Source organism: Prionailurus bengalensis, chromosome A2 (assembly GCF_016509475.1).
Source record: "Prionailurus bengalensis isolate Pbe53 chromosome A2, Fcat_Pben_1.1_paternal_pri, whole genome shotgun sequence".
NCBI lineage: Eukaryota > Metazoa > Chordata > Mammalia > Carnivora > Felidae > Prionailurus > Prionailurus bengalensis.
In genome coordinates this window covers 18,225,808-18,242,680 of record NC_057348.1, presented here as the reverse complement: position 1 = coordinate 18,242,680, position 16,873 = coordinate 18,225,808, and the positions used below count along the sequence as shown (strand labels likewise).

At 41.8% G+C, this 16,873-nt stretch overlaps 1 protein-coding gene across 1 annotated transcript in view; it reads left to right on the top strand.

Moving 5' to 3' along the window:
* The first annotated feature begins 244 nt into the window (after positions 1-244).
* PRKAR2A (protein kinase cAMP-dependent type II regulatory subunit alpha) overlaps positions 245-16,873 on the top strand; it is a 113,028-nt gene continuing 96,399 nt past the window's right edge. Inside the window, exon 1 of the mRNA XM_043587361.1 lies at positions 245-830. Coding sequence (XP_043443296.1) covers positions 578-830 — 253 coding nt within the window. The 5' untranslated portion in view covers positions 245-577. The remainder of the gene's footprint in view (positions 831-16,873) is intronic.

Here is a 16,873-nt window from a genome sequence, read left to right as displayed (position 1 = left end):
CTGAGGTTTTAATGTATGTGCCTGCGTCTGGCTCTCTGGCTGTAGGCTGTGTCCGTGGAGCCTACCAGGTGTTGGCAAACAGGAGGCTCTTAGCGAGTGTTGAAACAATACATGAAAGGTCTTAGGGACTAGGTGAAAAGCACTGACGACTCCCTTTGGCGGGTAGACCACTCATTACCGCGACTCGATCTCGACCTCGGACGGCTCTGAGCCAGCGTGCTGCCCAGCGGCGCACGCGCACTGAGGGCCGGCGGGCGGCGGGGGCGCGCACGCCCGCGGCCGCGTGCGTCACAACCCGGGCTCCTGCCCCGCCCGTCCCGCCTGCCCGCCTGTCGGTCCCCGAGGCGGCGGCGGCGGCTGCCCAGTGACAGCGGCGGCGGCGCCAGGCCAGCCGTAGTAGCGTAGGGTCGTGCGGCCTGGAGACGCACACCCGGCAGAAGGGCGGCGCGAGGAAGGCCGGAGCCGGGTCGCGCGGGAGGAGACCTTGCGGGCACCAGGCGAGAGGCCGGCGTGAGGGAGCGCGGAGTTAGTGGCCGCCGGCGGCCCGGACCCGCCTGTCCTCGCGGCCGCCGCCGGCATGAGCCACATCCAGATCCCGCCGGGGCTCACGGAGCTGCTGCAGGGCTACACGGTGGAGGTGCTGCGGCAGCAGCCGCCCGACCTCGTCGACTTCGCGGTGGACTACTTCACCCGCCTGCGCGAGGCCCGCTTGCAAGCCGCCAGCCCGCCCGCTGCCCCTCCTTCCGGCTCCCAGGCTCTAGAGCCCGGCCCTGGCCTGGTCACCGACGCGAAGGCGGAGAGCGAGTCGGAGGACGACGAAGACTTGGATGGTAGGCGGCGGGCTGGGCCGACGTTCGCGGTGGGGGGACGGAGGGGCGGTGCAGGGGTCTCCAGCGATCTAGAGGGGCCGCGGGGGCCGAGCACACTGGGCTGGGACCTTGGAGCTCTCCAGCAGAGTTTGCCCGGGTTTCCCGAGCCGCGGGCGTGAGCCCCGCGTGCTCCACTTCCCAGCTGCGCTCCACGGTCCTTTGAGCCCCGAGCGCACCGAGTGAGTTGTCAGATTCAGCCTGGGAGCAAATGTGCGCGCCTTCGGCCCGCGTGGTGGCGCGGAGCCCACGTCGGCCTCGCCTCTACTGGGGGACACTTCGCCCGGTTTCGTGCCGAAGACAAGGACGCTCACATCCACCGACTCGCTCGTGTTCAATAACCGGGATGGTAACTTTGGAAATCATTCGTTTTGTGAAAAGTTATGGTGAAAACTAAGCATAGGCAAAAGTAGACAGATAAAGGGTGAAATGAACCCCTGTATGCCACTATCCACATTCAACAGTTTAAATATCTGTCACAAATGTTTCATTTCTACTTTTTTTTTTTTTTTTTTTTTTTTTCCTTTGCTGAAGTATTTTCAAGCAAATACCAGTCGGGTCATTTCGCCTCTGCATAACTGGACATGCATTTCTTTTTCTTTTCTTTTTTTTTTTTTTTTTAACGTTTTTTTAAATTTATTTTTGGGACAGAGAGAGACAGAGCATGAACGGGGGAGGGGCAGAGAGAGCGGGAGACACAGAATCGGAAACAGCCTCCAGGCTCTGAGCCATCAGCCCAGAGCCCGACGCGGGGCTCGAACTCACGGACCGCGAGATCGTGACCTGGCTGAAGTCGGATGCTTAACCGACTGCGCCACCCAGGCGCCCCTGGACATGCATTTCTTAAAATATTCTTAGTATTTCTTAAAATTTCTGAAAATATTTATTAAAATATATGTAGTATATATATAAACTTGAGTAAAACGATTGGATCACATTTGGTGAAGGTAAACGATAATTATCTTGTTTAGCATATAGGGTGTAGGAAAAAAGACAACTCTTTTCTATATCTGGTTTAAGCAAGGCTGTCAAAAAGCAATTCCATTTTCCGTGGTTGCTTTAACCTAAGCTTGGTCAGTTTAACAGTAGAATAATCCTAGTTTTGAACCGCCAAAATTTAGCAAAACAATGAAAACAGAGACCAAGCTAGAGACTTTAGTGTTATTAGAGCATACTGGAAAAAAACAAAACAAAACAAAACTAGTTCTGAGTTGAATCCACATTCAGGTCACACTAACAAGGAGTTAATTATCGGTCATTGCTGTTGGAGGTCGTAAGCTTCAGTGTTGTGGACAACTTCCCATAGTTTATTCACCATTAAGAGTAGAAATGGTTCTTCTGTTTCTTTGACATTGCATATTAAATTATGAGGTTTTTGCCTAAAGTCTCGAAATCAAGTTGTTATTTTCCAAATCTCCTGCACAGATTTGCTTTGTGGTCTAAGAGAAGTGGTCAGACCTGTTTGATTTCAGATTCACTTTAAAATGGGGACAGTGACAATGATCTCCCAGGGATAAATGTGTCTTTAAAAGTTTTATTTCAGGAGTGTCTGCTATGTTTGTTTCATTGACACATATATAAATCACAAAGCTGTAACCTGCTTTGTGAAATTTTTATGTATACACGTTAGTATTTTAGAAATTAGTCCCAGATGAGTGAAACAGTTTACAAGTTTTGTGTTATCTTTGTCATCTTTGATATCTTTTTAAAAATTGAGTTGACTTAAATCTTTGTGACTCTGTGCTTTATTTTACTAACATGTAAATATTTGTTATTTATATTTCTAAAGTGGCTGTGCTACGTATAATTATAGAAATCAACACAAGGTGAACTTTTATTTACAGATAATAGACTAAAAATACATTGCACACAATGAGATACCACTTCACACCCATGAGGATGGGTATTATGAAAAAAAATAGCAAGTGTTGATGAGAATGTAGAGAAGTGGGAGCCCTTGTTCATTACTGGTGGGAATGTAAAATGGTCTGGCTGTTGTGGAAAACAGTTTGGTGGTTCCTCAAAAAGTTAAACATAGAATTACCGTATGATCGAGCAATTTCACTGCTCTGTATATATCCCAGGAAATTGAAAGCAGGGAGCCAAACATATAGTTACATGCCAGTGTTCACTGCAGCATTATTCACAATATCCAAAAGGTAGAAACAACCCCTGTCCTATTAGAAGATGAATGGATAAGTAAATTGTGGTATATACATACAATGAAATACTATTCATCCTTTAATAAGAATGAAATTCTGATACATGCTACAACATGGATGAACCTTGGAAACATTATGCTACTGCAATATGCCAGACACAAAAAGACAAATATTTTATGATTTCACTTATATGAGGTACCTAAAATAGGTAAATTCAGAGAGATATAAAGTAGAATACAGGTTAACTGGCAGCTGGAGGTTGCTGGTAATGGGGTGTTATTGTTTAATGGGTGTTGAGTTTCTGTTCGGGATGATAAAGTTCTGAAATTGGATAGGGGTGATGGTTGCACAACACTGTGAATGTACTTAATGCTGTGAGTTGTACACTTAAATGTGTAAAATGGTAAATTTTATGCTATGTATATTTTACCACAATTTTTTAAATGTTTATTTTGACAGAGAGTGAGCTAGCAGGGGAGGGGCAGAGAGAGAGAGGGAGAGAGAGAGAATCCTGAGCAGGCTCCGCACTGTCAGTGCAGAGCCCTACTTGGGGCTCTGTCTCACCAACTGTGAGCTCATGACTTGAGCCAAAATCAAGAGCCAGATGCTTAACTGACTGAGCCACCCAGGTGCCCCACCACAATTTTTAAAAAGACAAGAAAAGAAATACATATCCAGTGATTAGGAACATTAGGGCAATAAGCCTATAATACTTAAAATAAGAAATAGGATATGTAGTGTTAGATATGTATATAACAAAGAGATTTTGTTTAGTATGGCTAACCACCAATTCAGTTTATAAAATTATATGCTATTTGAAACACTCTTTTAATAACAGTTTTGATATCAAATAGCACATTAAGTATGAAGTATTATAACGAATATTTAACTCTTGGGAAAACCTGAAGAGTTCGGATTTATTTTTTAATTTTTTTAAAATGTATTTATTTTGAGAGAGAGAGAGACAGAGCAAGCGCGTGCATGTGCGTGCCTGGGGGAGGGGCAGAGAAAGAAGGAGAGAGAATCCCAAGCAGGCTCCAGTGCTACCAGCACAGAGCCTGATGTGGGGCCTGAACCCACAAAACTGTGAGATCATGACCTGAACAGAAACCAAGAGTTGGATGTTTAATCGACTGAGCCCGCCAGGTGCCCCAAGAGTTTAGATTTATTAATATGTTTCTGTAACTGCATTCTCATGAGGACAATAATTGGTATCCAGACTTGGTTCACTTCTATAATTATCATAAAACATACACCTGTGGGTCTCCCAGCATATATATATATATATATATATATATATATATATATATATACACACACACACACATTAATATTATATTGTATTATATCATATCATATTATATTAGTAGTATATTTATGTGTTATATATATATTTGGTAACAGCTTTGTGGAATATAATTCACATACTATATAATTCACCCATTTAAAGTGTATAGTTCAGTGGTTTTATTATATTCAGAGATATGTGCAACCATCACCACAGTTAGTTTTAGAACAGTTTTTGTCACCCCAAAAAGAACCCCATACACTTCAGCCATCAACTGCCAACACCTCTGTTCCCCTCTCATCTGCTTTCTGTCTCTGTAGATTTGCCTATCCTGGACATTTCATATGAATGGAATCATGCAGTATATGGTCTTTTGCCATTCATATGAAATGTCCAGGATAGGCAAATCTATAGAGACAGAAAGCAGATGAGAGGGGAATGGAGGTGTTGGCAGTTGATGGCTGAAGTGTATGGGGTTCTTTTTGGGGTGACAAAAACTGTTCTAAGACTTCTTTCACATGGCATAATGTTTTTAAAGTTCATCAGTGTTGTTGCATAAATTAATGTGTCACTCCTTTTTATTACTGAATGTTCTATTGTATGGATATACCACATTATTTTATCCATCAGTTGATGGGCATTTAGGTTGTTTTCACTTTTTAGCTTTTATGAATAATGTTGCTATGAATATTTCATGTGTACAAGTTTTCGTGTGGACGCATGTTTTTCTCTTTGAGATGTATACCTTGGAGTAGAATTGTTTGATCATATGGTAACTCTTTGTTTAACCTTTTGAGGAACTGCCAGATTGTTTTCCAAAGTGGCTGCACCATTTTACATTCTAACCAGCAGTGTATTAAGGGTTCTAATTCCTTCATGTCCTTGTTAACACTTATAGTCTTCTTTATAATTAAAAAAAAATTTTTGTGTGTTTATTTACTTTTCAGAGACAGAGTGTGAGCAGGGGAGGGTCAGAGAGAGAGGGAGACACAGAATCCAAAGCAGGCTTCAGGCTCTGAGCTGTCTGCACGGAGCCCGACATGGGGCTCGAACCCACGAACTGTGAGATCATGACCTGAGCCGAAGTCAGGCCTAACTTACTGAGCCACCCAGGTGCCCCTACAGTCTTCTTTATAACAGCCATCCACATGGATGGAAAGTAGTACCTCATTGTAGTTTTGCTTTGCAGTTCCTTAAGTGATGTTGAGCATCTTTTCAAATGGCTCTTGGTCATTTGTGTATCTTTTTTTTGAGAAATGTCTATTCAGGTCCTTTGTCCATTTTTTAATTGGGTTTTTTTTAAATTTTTGAGTTGTGAGAGGTCTTTATGTATTGTAAACAAGTCCTTTATCAGATGTACGACTTACAAATATTTTCTCTCATTTAGTGAGTTGTTTTTTCAATTTTTGATATTGTTTTGAAGCAGAAAAGTTTTTTATTTTGATGAAGTCTAATGTATCATTTTCTTTTTTGTTTGTGATTTAGGTGTCATATTTAAGAAACCATGACCAAAAGCAAGATCATGAAAATTAACCTCTGTTTTCTTTTAAGAGTTTTATAGTTTTAGCTCTTACATTTAGGTGTTGGTACATTTTGAGTAATTTTTTGTGGACAGTGTCAGGTACTTCATTCTTTTGCATGTGGTTATCCAGGTGTTCCAACACCATTCATTAAAAGATGGTTTTTCCCTCATTTAATTGTCTTTGTACTTTTGTTGAAAGTCAATTGACTGTGGTATGTCATTGTTTCTAACTCCATTCTGTTCTACTGATCTGTGTATCTGTCATATCCCACTACTACACTGATTGGTAAGATTTGTAGTAATTTTGGAATCAGCAAGTGTTAGTTCTCCAACTCTGCTCTTTTTCAAAATTGTTTTGGCTTTTTTTAAAATTTTTTTTTTTTTTTTTTTTTTACGTTTATTTATTTTTGAGACAGAGAGAGGCAGAGCATGAACGGGGGAGGGTCAGAGAGAGAGAGGGAGACACAGAATCGGAAGCAGGCTCCAGGCTCTGGGCCATCATCAGCCCAGAGCCCGACGCGGGGCTCGAACTCACGACCGTGAGATCGTGACCTGAGCTGAAGTCGGACGCTCAACCGACTGAGCCACCCAGGCGCCCCTGTTTTGGCTTTTGTAGTTCCTTGAATTTCTATATGAATTTTAGAATTAGCCTGTCAATTTCTGTAAGGAAAGCAACTGGGATTTTGATAGAGATTGCATTGAATTTGTAGATTAATTTGGAAAGTATTGCCATCTTAACATTATTAGGTCATCTAAATCTATGAATATGGGATGTCTTTCCATTTGTTTAGACCCTCTTTAATTTTTAAAGGTAACAATGTTTTGTAGTTTTCAGAGTATAGGTTTTGCACTTCTTTTGTTAAATTTATTCCTAAGTAATTCATTCCTTTTGATGTTATTGTAAATGGAATTGTTTTCTAAATTTCATTTTCACATTGCTCATTGCAAGTGTGTACAAATAGTTAATTTTTAAAAATAGTGACCTTGTTTCTTGCAACCTTGCTGGGCTTGTTTTCTAGTTCTAGTAGTTTTTTTAGTGGATTTTTTAGGATTTTTCCCCAGCATTTTTACTGTACAGCATAGACCACATAACATAGGAGTTGGTTCAAACAACATTAGCAGAACTTTTTTGGAATTGCTTAATAATGATATTCCCGCAGTTCACATATCTGGATCTCTCAGCAGGATTTTGACACTGTTGAACCACCCTCTCTTGAAATTCTCTTCCTCTTGGCAACTGTGTCTTCATTCACCCGGCTCTCCACCACTTGGCCTCTCTGCCCTCTAAATGATGGCTTATGATCTCCAGAATTTAGTTTAACTTTTTTGCCTCAGTGAACAATTCTTTTCCTGAGCATTTTTACTGCCTTGAACCTGGATCTTCAAAATCAAAACTTTTCTGCTCATACACATACCTATTTATGCTTTTTTTTTTTGAACGGGGGGGGGGTGGGGTGGAGGGTGGCGGGGGGGGGGAGGGGACAGGGACAGAGAGAGGGGCAACATGGAATCCAAAGCACACTCCAGGCTCTGAACTGTAAGCACAGGACACCTAACTGACTGAGCCACCTAGGCACCCCTTTCTTGTCTTATTCTTTATTTTTAATAGAAAAGGTTATAGGCATTTAAAAATTTCTCTAATGTGTTGTCATAATGAATTTTTTTATTGTGATAGACTATACATAAAATTTATTATTTTACCATTTAAAAGTATAAAATTCAGGGGCATTGAATACATTCATTATTTTGTGCAACCAACACCACTATTTTGTTCTTCTTTTTAAAGGTTGTTTTTGACGAGGCTTCTGGGTGGCTCAGTTGGTTAAGCTAAATCCGACTTTGGCTCATGTCATGATCTCATGGTCCGTGAGTTCAAGTCCCATGTCAGGCTCTGCGCTGACAGCTCAGAGCCTGGAGCCTGCTTCAGATTCTGTGTCTCCCTCGCTCTCTGACCCTCCCCCGCTCATGCTCTGTCTCCCTCTTTCTCTCAAAAAATAAATAAACATTAAAAAATAATAATAAGTAAAAGTGTTTTGGGGGAGCACCTGGGTGGCTCAGTTGGTGCCAACTCTTGATGTTAGCTCAGGTGTTGGTCTCCGAGTTGTGAGTTAGTCTCATGTTGGGCTCCATGGTGGGTGGGAACCTACTTAAAAGAAAAAAAAAAAGATTATTTTAGGTTTTTGAGGCTCCTGGCAATTCAATATGAATTTTGTGATCAGTTTTTCCATTTCTGCCAACAAGCCTGTTCCTGGGGCACCTGGTGGCTAAGTTCAGTTAAGCATCTGGCTCTTGATTTTAGCTCAGGTTATGATCCCAAGGTCATGGGATTGAGCCCTATGTTGGATTCCATGCTGAGCATGGAGCCTACTTGGGATTCTCTGTCTCTGTCTCTCTCTCTGCCCCTCCCCACCCCCTTTTGCAAAATAAATAAACGTTTTTTAAAAAGAGGCCTGTTTTTTTTATTTAATCATCAGAATGTTGATTGTTAGTATATACAGCTACAGCTTTTTTGTGTGTGTGTTGTTTTGTACCCTGAAACCTGTGGATTTTTTAGAGTTTTCTGTATATAAGGTCATGTAATTTGTGAATAGTTTTGTTTGTTCCCTTTCATTTTGATTGCCTTTTATTTATTTTTCTTGCCTAATTGCTCTGGCTAGGACTTTCAGTACTATGCTGAATAGACGTGAATCGACAAGGCATCCTTGTCTTCTTCCTGATCTAGCGGGAAATTTTTCAGAGTTTTACCATTGAGTAAGGTGTTAGTTGTGTTTTTTTGTTTGTTTGTTTTTGTTTTTAATAAATGCTGTTCACCATGTTGAGGAAATTCCCTTTAATTCCTGGTTGTTGAGTGATTTTATCATGAAAGGGTATTGAATTTTGTTAGATGTTTTTTGTGCTTCAGTTGAGATGATGTAGCTTTTTCCTTTCATCTTTTAATGTTGTATACTACACTGATTGATTTTTGTATGTTGAACCACCCTTGCATTTTTGGGATCACATTTTAAGGTATAATCCTTTTGATATACTGCTGGGTCACGTTTTAAGGTACTGGGTCACATTTTAAGGTATAATCCTTTTGATATACTGCTGGATGTCATTTGCTGGTATTTTGTTGTCATAATGATTTCTTGCTGCATTTTGTAAATTAAGTGAATATATTATACTCTACTTAATTATTCTCCTTTTAGGTTGCCTCCAGATGTTTGCTTGCATGAAGTTTTTTATGTATATGGGTTTTGATAATTTATTAAAGTAATTTAAGCATTGGCATTGATGACTTCATCCTCAGTTCCTGGCTCAGATGGAAGTAATCTGTTTAACAATCTCAGAAAGACTGTGCAGGTCAGTGGATCCTCATCTGAAAAAGATTCCAAGTCTTACTACCATCACCACAAGGAGTTTTCTAAGTAGTGATTCTCAGAGTCTTGTTAGGCATCTGAACTGTTCCATCCATTTTGAGGTTCTTTTCTTTTGTTTCAAGTCAGCACATAACCTTCTCAGAGGTTTTACATTGTGGCTGGTTAGGGTAACTGTAGTTTGGTGAATCACTACCTCTGGTTCCCGGGGTGATTATTCTGTTATATTTAAGAGCCAGGGCTGCAGCTCAGCTTCCTGACAGAATTGTTCCTCTGGGAGAGCCAACAGCAGTGAGTCAAGAGCAGGAGCCAGCACCCCAAGCTCCACTGCAGCTGTGACCATGTCTTCCTCAAAGATTGCATAAGCCTTTTTAAAATTTTTGGCTTATTCCCCTAGAATAGATTGATAGAAATATAATTATTAGGTCAAAATGTACTTTTTTTGGTCATTTAATAAGTATAGTCATATGCTTTTCAGAAGGATTGTTCCAATCAGTATACACAGTCATCAGCAACATATGTGAATACCAAATTTGCTGTGCCATTGATAGCACAAGGTATTAAAATTCTTTAAAAAGTACTAATTTGGAGAAATTTTTTCTCAATGTTTTAATTTCAGTTTTACTCATTGTAGGAAGGTTGAATGTTCATCTTCATCTAATGTTTGCTCATGTTTCATGTAGGGCTGTATACTTCAGATACTTACTTTAACTGAATTGGTAAGAATTACCCCTTGCTTTTGTTTTAGTTTTTTTTAAGTAATCTCTACCCCCAGTGTGGAGCTCAAAGTCAGGACCCCAAGATCAAGGGTCACACGCTCTACTGACTGAGCCAGCCAGGTGCCCTGACTCATAGCTTTTGGAAGGTGAGAGAGAGAGGAGAGTCAAGATTTACTCCTCCTCACACCATATCTGGGGTGAACCTGGTATTACTTTGGAATACCAGAGGGATGGTGCTGTTAATAAAGATAGTAGATAAAGAAAAGCTGTTGTTTCTGTTCTTATAGCACTTCTGACACTACCTGGAGTTAGTGCAGACCTCACAAGTTAAAGGCTCAGTCCCACAAGATGGCCCCCATACTTCAGATGCTAATCACAAGTCCTGGCCTCCTATACTTCTAACAGACCATCCATAAATTTGGGGGTTTCCATGACCCCCTCCTGGAGTTTGATAATTTGCTAGAATGGCTCACACAACTTAGGAAAATGCTTTACTTACTGTTAGCAGTTTATTATAAAGGATACAAGTCAGGAACAACCAAATGGAAGAGATACATAAGGCAAGGTATATGGGAAGGGGCACAGAGCTTCTGTGCCCTCTCTGAGCATACCACCCTTCCAGCACCTCAGTGTGTTCAACCTGGAAGCTCTGAACCCATTTATTTAGGTTTTCTGGAAGTTCTGTTATGTAGGTATGGTTGATTAAATCATTGGTCATTGGTGATGAGCTCAATTCAAAGCCCTTCTCCCCTCCCTCTAGGTCTAGGGACTGAAAGTTCCAATCACCTGGTTGGTTCCTCTAGTAACTAGTCCATCTCATTAGCATAAGCTTAGGTGTGGTTGAAAGGGCCTTATTATGAATAACCAAAGACATTCCTCTCAATCACTTAGGAAATTCCAAGGGTTTTAGGGGCTCTGTGCAAGGAACCAGGGCCAAAGACCAAGTAAATATTATTATATCACAGTATCACACTGGGAAATTTCAAAATTAATCTTTCTCCCTCCCCTCTTCTCTCTCCTCTCCTCTTCCTTCCTTTCCTCTCAAGGGGAAGACAGAGTTGGACCTACTGCATGAATTTGAAAGGCTTGCAGGATGGCCTGGTAGAAATAGCCAGCAGGCCTGAGTTCCTGGGTGGCTCAGTCAGTTGAGCATCGACTCTTGATCTTGGCTCAGATCATGATCTTCAGTTTGTGAGTTGGAGCGCCCATCAGGCTCTTCATTGACAGTGTGGAGCCTGCTTGGAATTCTCTCCCTCTCTCTCTGCCCCTACCCCACTCGTGTTCTCTCTTAAAATAAATGAATAAACTTAAAAAAAAAAAAAAAAAGAAAAGAAATAGCCAGCAGGATGGTAATCACAGGCCTGGAACTGGAAGACAGGTCAAGGCTAGATGAGAAGTGTGAGGAGCCATCAGTGTGATATGGGAGTGGATGAGGCTGTCCTATCCAGTTTGAAGAGAATAAGGCTGTGACAGTGATGAAGTTTTGGAGGTGATGATGGGGTTCATGGGGTCTGGAGCAGACTGCCAAGAAAGAATTTTTGAAGACGTCTTTGGTGCAAAAAGGTAATCTTATTAAAGCATGGGGACAGGACCATGGGCAGAAAGAGCTGCACTGTAAGTGGGGGGCGGTGGTGACTGTTTTATGGAGTCTGGGGAGATTAAGTCAAGAGGGAGTTTCCAAAGAGACTTTCACATGCTAAAAACTTACTGGAGGCTCAGCTATTGTCAAGTTAAGGTTGTTTTTCCCTCTAGCAAAGCATTAACATTAAGACAGTAGGGAGTTCCTGGACTTTAGGCTGTTGATGGGATTGCCTTTTTTGGGTAAACTGGTGGAGTCCCTTATCTTTAACCATTTGTTTTTTGTCCTTTCTTGTTTCGGGGTAGCCGGGAGTGTCCAAAGTATAGGACACCTGTCCCACTGGGAGGGGGGATGGTGCTAGCTTGTGTTTTGCCCTCAGTCTGCCTCCTCAACATGCTCCCTCAACATGCTCCTCAACATGCTCCCTCAGCCACACTGATCCTGGGACCTCTGACAGACATTCTGGTTTTTTGTTTGTTTCTTGAGAGAGAGGGCACAAGTGAGAGAGGGAGAGAAGGAGAATCCCACCAGGGGCAGAGAGGGAGAGAGAGAGAGAAGCAGGGCTCACCTGGGGCTCATGTTTTGTGCTCATCACCCGAAGTGGGGCTGTGCTCATCCAAAGTGGGGCTCATGTGCACCCGATGTGGGACTCGTGACCTAAGCCGAAGTTGATGCTTAGTGACTGAGCCACTCAGGCACCCCTAACATTCTGTGTTTAAAAAGTATGGGTAAATGCCAAGATTTAAGACAAGATTTAGGGTGAGAATGAGACCCTCATGTGGATGTAGTTTCTCCACATCCTCTTGTCTTATTTTCTTATTTATTTGCTTATTTATTTGTTTATAAGTTTTTAAATGTTTATTTTTGAAAGAGAGAGAGAGAGAGAGAAAATGAGCACGAGCGGGGGAGGGGCAGAGAGAAAGGGAGACACAGAATCCAAAGCAGGCTCCAGGCTCTGAGCTGTCAACATAGAACCTGATGCAGGGCTGGAACTCACAAACTGAGCCACCCAGGGGCCCCATTATTGTCTTTTTAAACAAATAATTTGAGGGACTCCTGGGTGGCTCAGTGGGTTGAGTATCCGACTTTGGCTCAGGTCATGACCTCATGGTTCGTGAGTTCAAGCCTCGCATGGGGCTCTGCGCTGACAGCTCAAGGCCTGGAGCCTGCTTCTGATTCTGTGTCTCCCTCCCCTCAGCTCCTCCCCTGCTCGCACTCTGTCTCTCTCAAAATAAGTAAAGATTAAAAAAATAATTAAAATAATTTGAGTGAAATTCATGTAACATAAAATTCATCATTTATTTATTTTTTAAATATTTATTTAGTTTTGGGGGAGTGCAAGCAGGGAGGGGCAGAGAGAGGGGGACAGAGGATCCAAAGTGGGCTCTGTGCTGACATGCGAACAGCAGTGAGCCTGATATGGGGCTTGAACTCAGAACCGCAAGATCGTGACCTGAGCCGAAGTCAAGACACTCAACTGACTGAGTCATCCAGGTGGCCCCCTTATTTATTTATTTTTAAATGTTTATTTATTCTGAAAGAGAGAACGAGTAGGAGAGGGGCAGAGAAGGAGAGAGAGAGAGAATCCCAAGTAGGCTCTGAGCTGTCAGCACAGAGCCCAATGCGGGGCTCACTCTCACGAGCTAGGAGATTATGACCTGAGCTGAAATCAAGAGCCAGATGATTAACAACCTGAGCCACCCAAATGCCCCAAAGTTCATCAATTTACAGTGAACAATTCATTAGCATTTAATACACTTAACTATATTGTATAATAACCACCTCTGTCTTGTTCTGAAACATTTCTATTACTCCCAAGTAAGTGATAATCCTCCATTAAACAGTTTGTACCCATTTCCTCCTCCTGCCTCCTCCCACCCCTGACAGCCACCAGTCTGCATTCTGTTTCTGTAGGTTTGCCTGTTTTGGACGTTTCATATAAATGGAGTCATACAGTATGTGATCTTTTATGTCTGCCCCTTCCTCTTGGCATTGTGTTTTCAAGGTTCATCTGTATTGTAGCATGTATCAATCAATACTTCATTCTTTTTTATTGCTGAATAGTATTCCATTATGTGTATGTACTGTAATTTGTTTATCTGTTAATTGGTTGATGGACAATTGGGCATTTTCTACCATTTGGCTATTGTGAATAGTGCTGCTATTGCATACCTGTGCATTTCCTTGTTTGAGTACCTGTTTTTAGTTCTTTTGGGTATATACCCATGAGTAGAATTGTGGGCTCATATAACAATCTGTGTTTAGCTTTTGGAGGAGATGCCAAACTCTCTTCTACAGTGGCTTAACCATTTTACCTTCTTGCCAGTGTACTTGGATTTCAATTTCTCCATGTCATTGCCACACTTGTCTTTTTGATTATTGTCATCCTAGTGGGTGTGAAATGTATCTTATGGTTTTCATTTGCATTTCCCTAATGACTAAAAATGTTGAACATCTTTTATGTGCTTGTCCATTTGTATATTTTCTTTGGAAAAATGTCTATTCAGCTCCTTTGTCCGTTTTTAAATTGGGTTGTCTTTGTTGTTGAGATGTACGAGTTTTTTTACATATTTCAGATACCAGTGTCTTACCCAATATGTAATTTGCAAATGTTTTCCCCTATTTTGTGAGTTGTCTTTTTACATTCTTGAAGAACACAAGTTTTAAATTCTGATAAAGTTCAATTTGTCTATTTTTTTTTCTTTTGTTGCTATGCTTTGAGTGTCATACCCAGTCTGCTTTTTATGGATCCCTACCCCAAAAGAGCACCTTGTCCTCTCTAGTCCATTTTCCAGCTAGTAGCCAGAGATACTTTTTTTAATGGAGATCAGATCATATCATTCTTCAGTTTAAATCCCCTCATTGCAAATGGAATGAAATCTACATATCTTCCCTGGTCTACACAATCCTGCAGGATTTTGTCCCAGTCTTTCTCTCTACCTTTTCTCTCTAGCCCTACCCATCCTTGCTTGCTAAGCTTATTTCTACATTTGCCTCACTCTCCCTAATTACTGTATGATTGCTGTGGGCCCTTCCTGAATCTTTCTTTCCTGGCTCTGACAAGCTGGCTCCTCTCTTCTTAGGATTCAGCTTCAGAGAGGCTTTTCAAATTGTCCTGCTTAGAGTGGGTCCTTTTGTTGTTGAGATTAATAGCACCCCAGGTAGTTACATTAGAACTCTAGTAATGATCTAGAATTCTCCTTTGCTTTTTGTTGTTTCTCTATCAGTAGAACAGAAGCTCCTTGAGGATGGGAAGCTGTCTTATTCTTTGTCTCCAGTGCTTAGCTTACACTTGGTCCATAATGGATACTTAATGAGTGAGTTTCTGACAGCTGATTTTGGAGACTGGCATCACAGAGTACACTGGGGGAGCACAGATACGGGAGCAGCAGAAGGGACTGGTCAGTCAGTGGTGTTGGAAGCAATGGAGAGGTCAGCAGAGGTAAGGCTGGTGTTGAAGTGGTTGCACTCAGCTGTAATTCTCAGGGTGTTACGTGCTGGTCACAGCCTGTGCTGTGGTTGGACTGGCCCTTGTGCTTATTATAATTGCAAGACACCCTTCAGCAATAACCATCAGGAAACTTTGAAGAAATAAAGGTTTATTATTTACAGGATGTGGAAATTACACAGCACACGTGGAGCCACACAGTGAGGACGTTGAGGGTGGTTAGCCGGGGAGGGGTGGGGGGAGAGTGCACATGCCTGGGAGTGAGAGCAGGAGCACACACAGGCCCAGGATTCTGCTTTTATTGCGAGTTGAGGGTAGGGGCCTAGGGTGTTCCGGCTCACTCTTTATTGGGGAATTTAAAACATAGAAGGAGAAAAAACAAGTGTTCCAAATCATTTATCAGAATCAACCAAGATCTCTAAAACAAAGGAGCCTCAGTGAGGGAAGGCAGCCTGGCTTTTTATCTAATTAAGTGGCTGGCAATGTGTTTATTCAAGATAGCCCTCTTGAAGTAGATGCCTCCTTGAAGTGAATGCCTAATCAGTGTTTAAGTCAGTCCCTTGCTTTACAAAAAAGAACAAAAAAACTGCATACACTGCACAGGGACAGAGGCTCCAAGTGGAGTTGTGGTGGAAGAGGTCTGGTGGCAGCAACACTGGGAGTGTGTGTGACAGCAGATGGCTGCAGAAGATGCACATAAGGAATGGGGAGTCCATTTTGAAGAAGTGAAGAAAGAACCAGTGATAGCTTGAAAGAGAGGTGGGTGTGAAGGAAGGTTTTTGTTATTGGTAAGACATAGTCCCCCCTAGCATGTTCCTGTCAGAGGAAAGGAGCCAGTGAAGGCAGCTGATGCAAGAAGGCCTTAAGGCTGGGTGGGTGAGAACAGAAACTGGGGACATCTATTCAGAGAGTGGAAAGGAATGTTATTTGTCTTTATTTAATTTAAAAGATAATTTAAGATTTTACTTAAAAGCCTTGTCTTTTACTAGTTGAATCTCATAGAGGTGAATGTTTAAGAAGGGAAAATTATTTCTTGAAACGTGTTATTGATTTTTCTAAGCTTATCTGTTGGCTATTTTTAATACCATGGATCCATGAAAGAGAAATAAATGCATTTAAAAAAAATGTTTATATATTTTGAGAGAGCTTGTTCTGCTCGTGCACGAGAGTGAGCAGGGGAGGGGCAGAGAGAAAGAGAGGTAGAAGGATCCCAAACAGGTGCTGCACTTCCAGCACAGAGCCTGATGTGGGGCTCAAACTCACGAACCGTGGGATCATGACCTGAGCCAAAATCAAGAGCTGGACGCTTAACTGACCGAGGTCAGTTAACTACCCAGGTGCTTCTGCATTTTTTTTTTTTAAAGATTGCTATAATGCAGACTTTATTTGGGGGAAGGTTCTTTTTAAAAAATAACAACTTCTTCATACAAAATCTTTTAACTAGAAATTAATGAAAAGACAGCTTATTGGAACTTAGTTCTTTTTATTTTTTTAATAAAATTAAAAAAAAATTAATGTTTATTTACTCTTTGAAAGAGAGACAGAGTGCCAGCAGGAGAGAGGCAGAGAGACATAGAATCTGAAGCAGGCTCCAGGCTCTGAGATGTCAGCACAGAGTCCAACATGGGGCTCGAACTCACGAACCATGAGATCATGACCTGAGCCGAAGTCAGACACTTAACTGACTGAGCCACCCAGGTGCCCTTATAAATTAAAAAAAAAAAAATTTTTTTTAATGTTTATTTATTTTGAGGGAGAGAGAGACAGAGTGCGAGCAGGGGAGGGGCAGACAGAGAGGGAGAGAGGGAGAACATGAAGCAGGCTCCAGGTTCTGAGCTGTCAGCACAGAGCCCGATGCAGGACTTGAACTAGACAACTGCAAGATCGTGACCTGAGCTGAAGTTGAACGCTCAACTGACTGAGCCACCCAGGA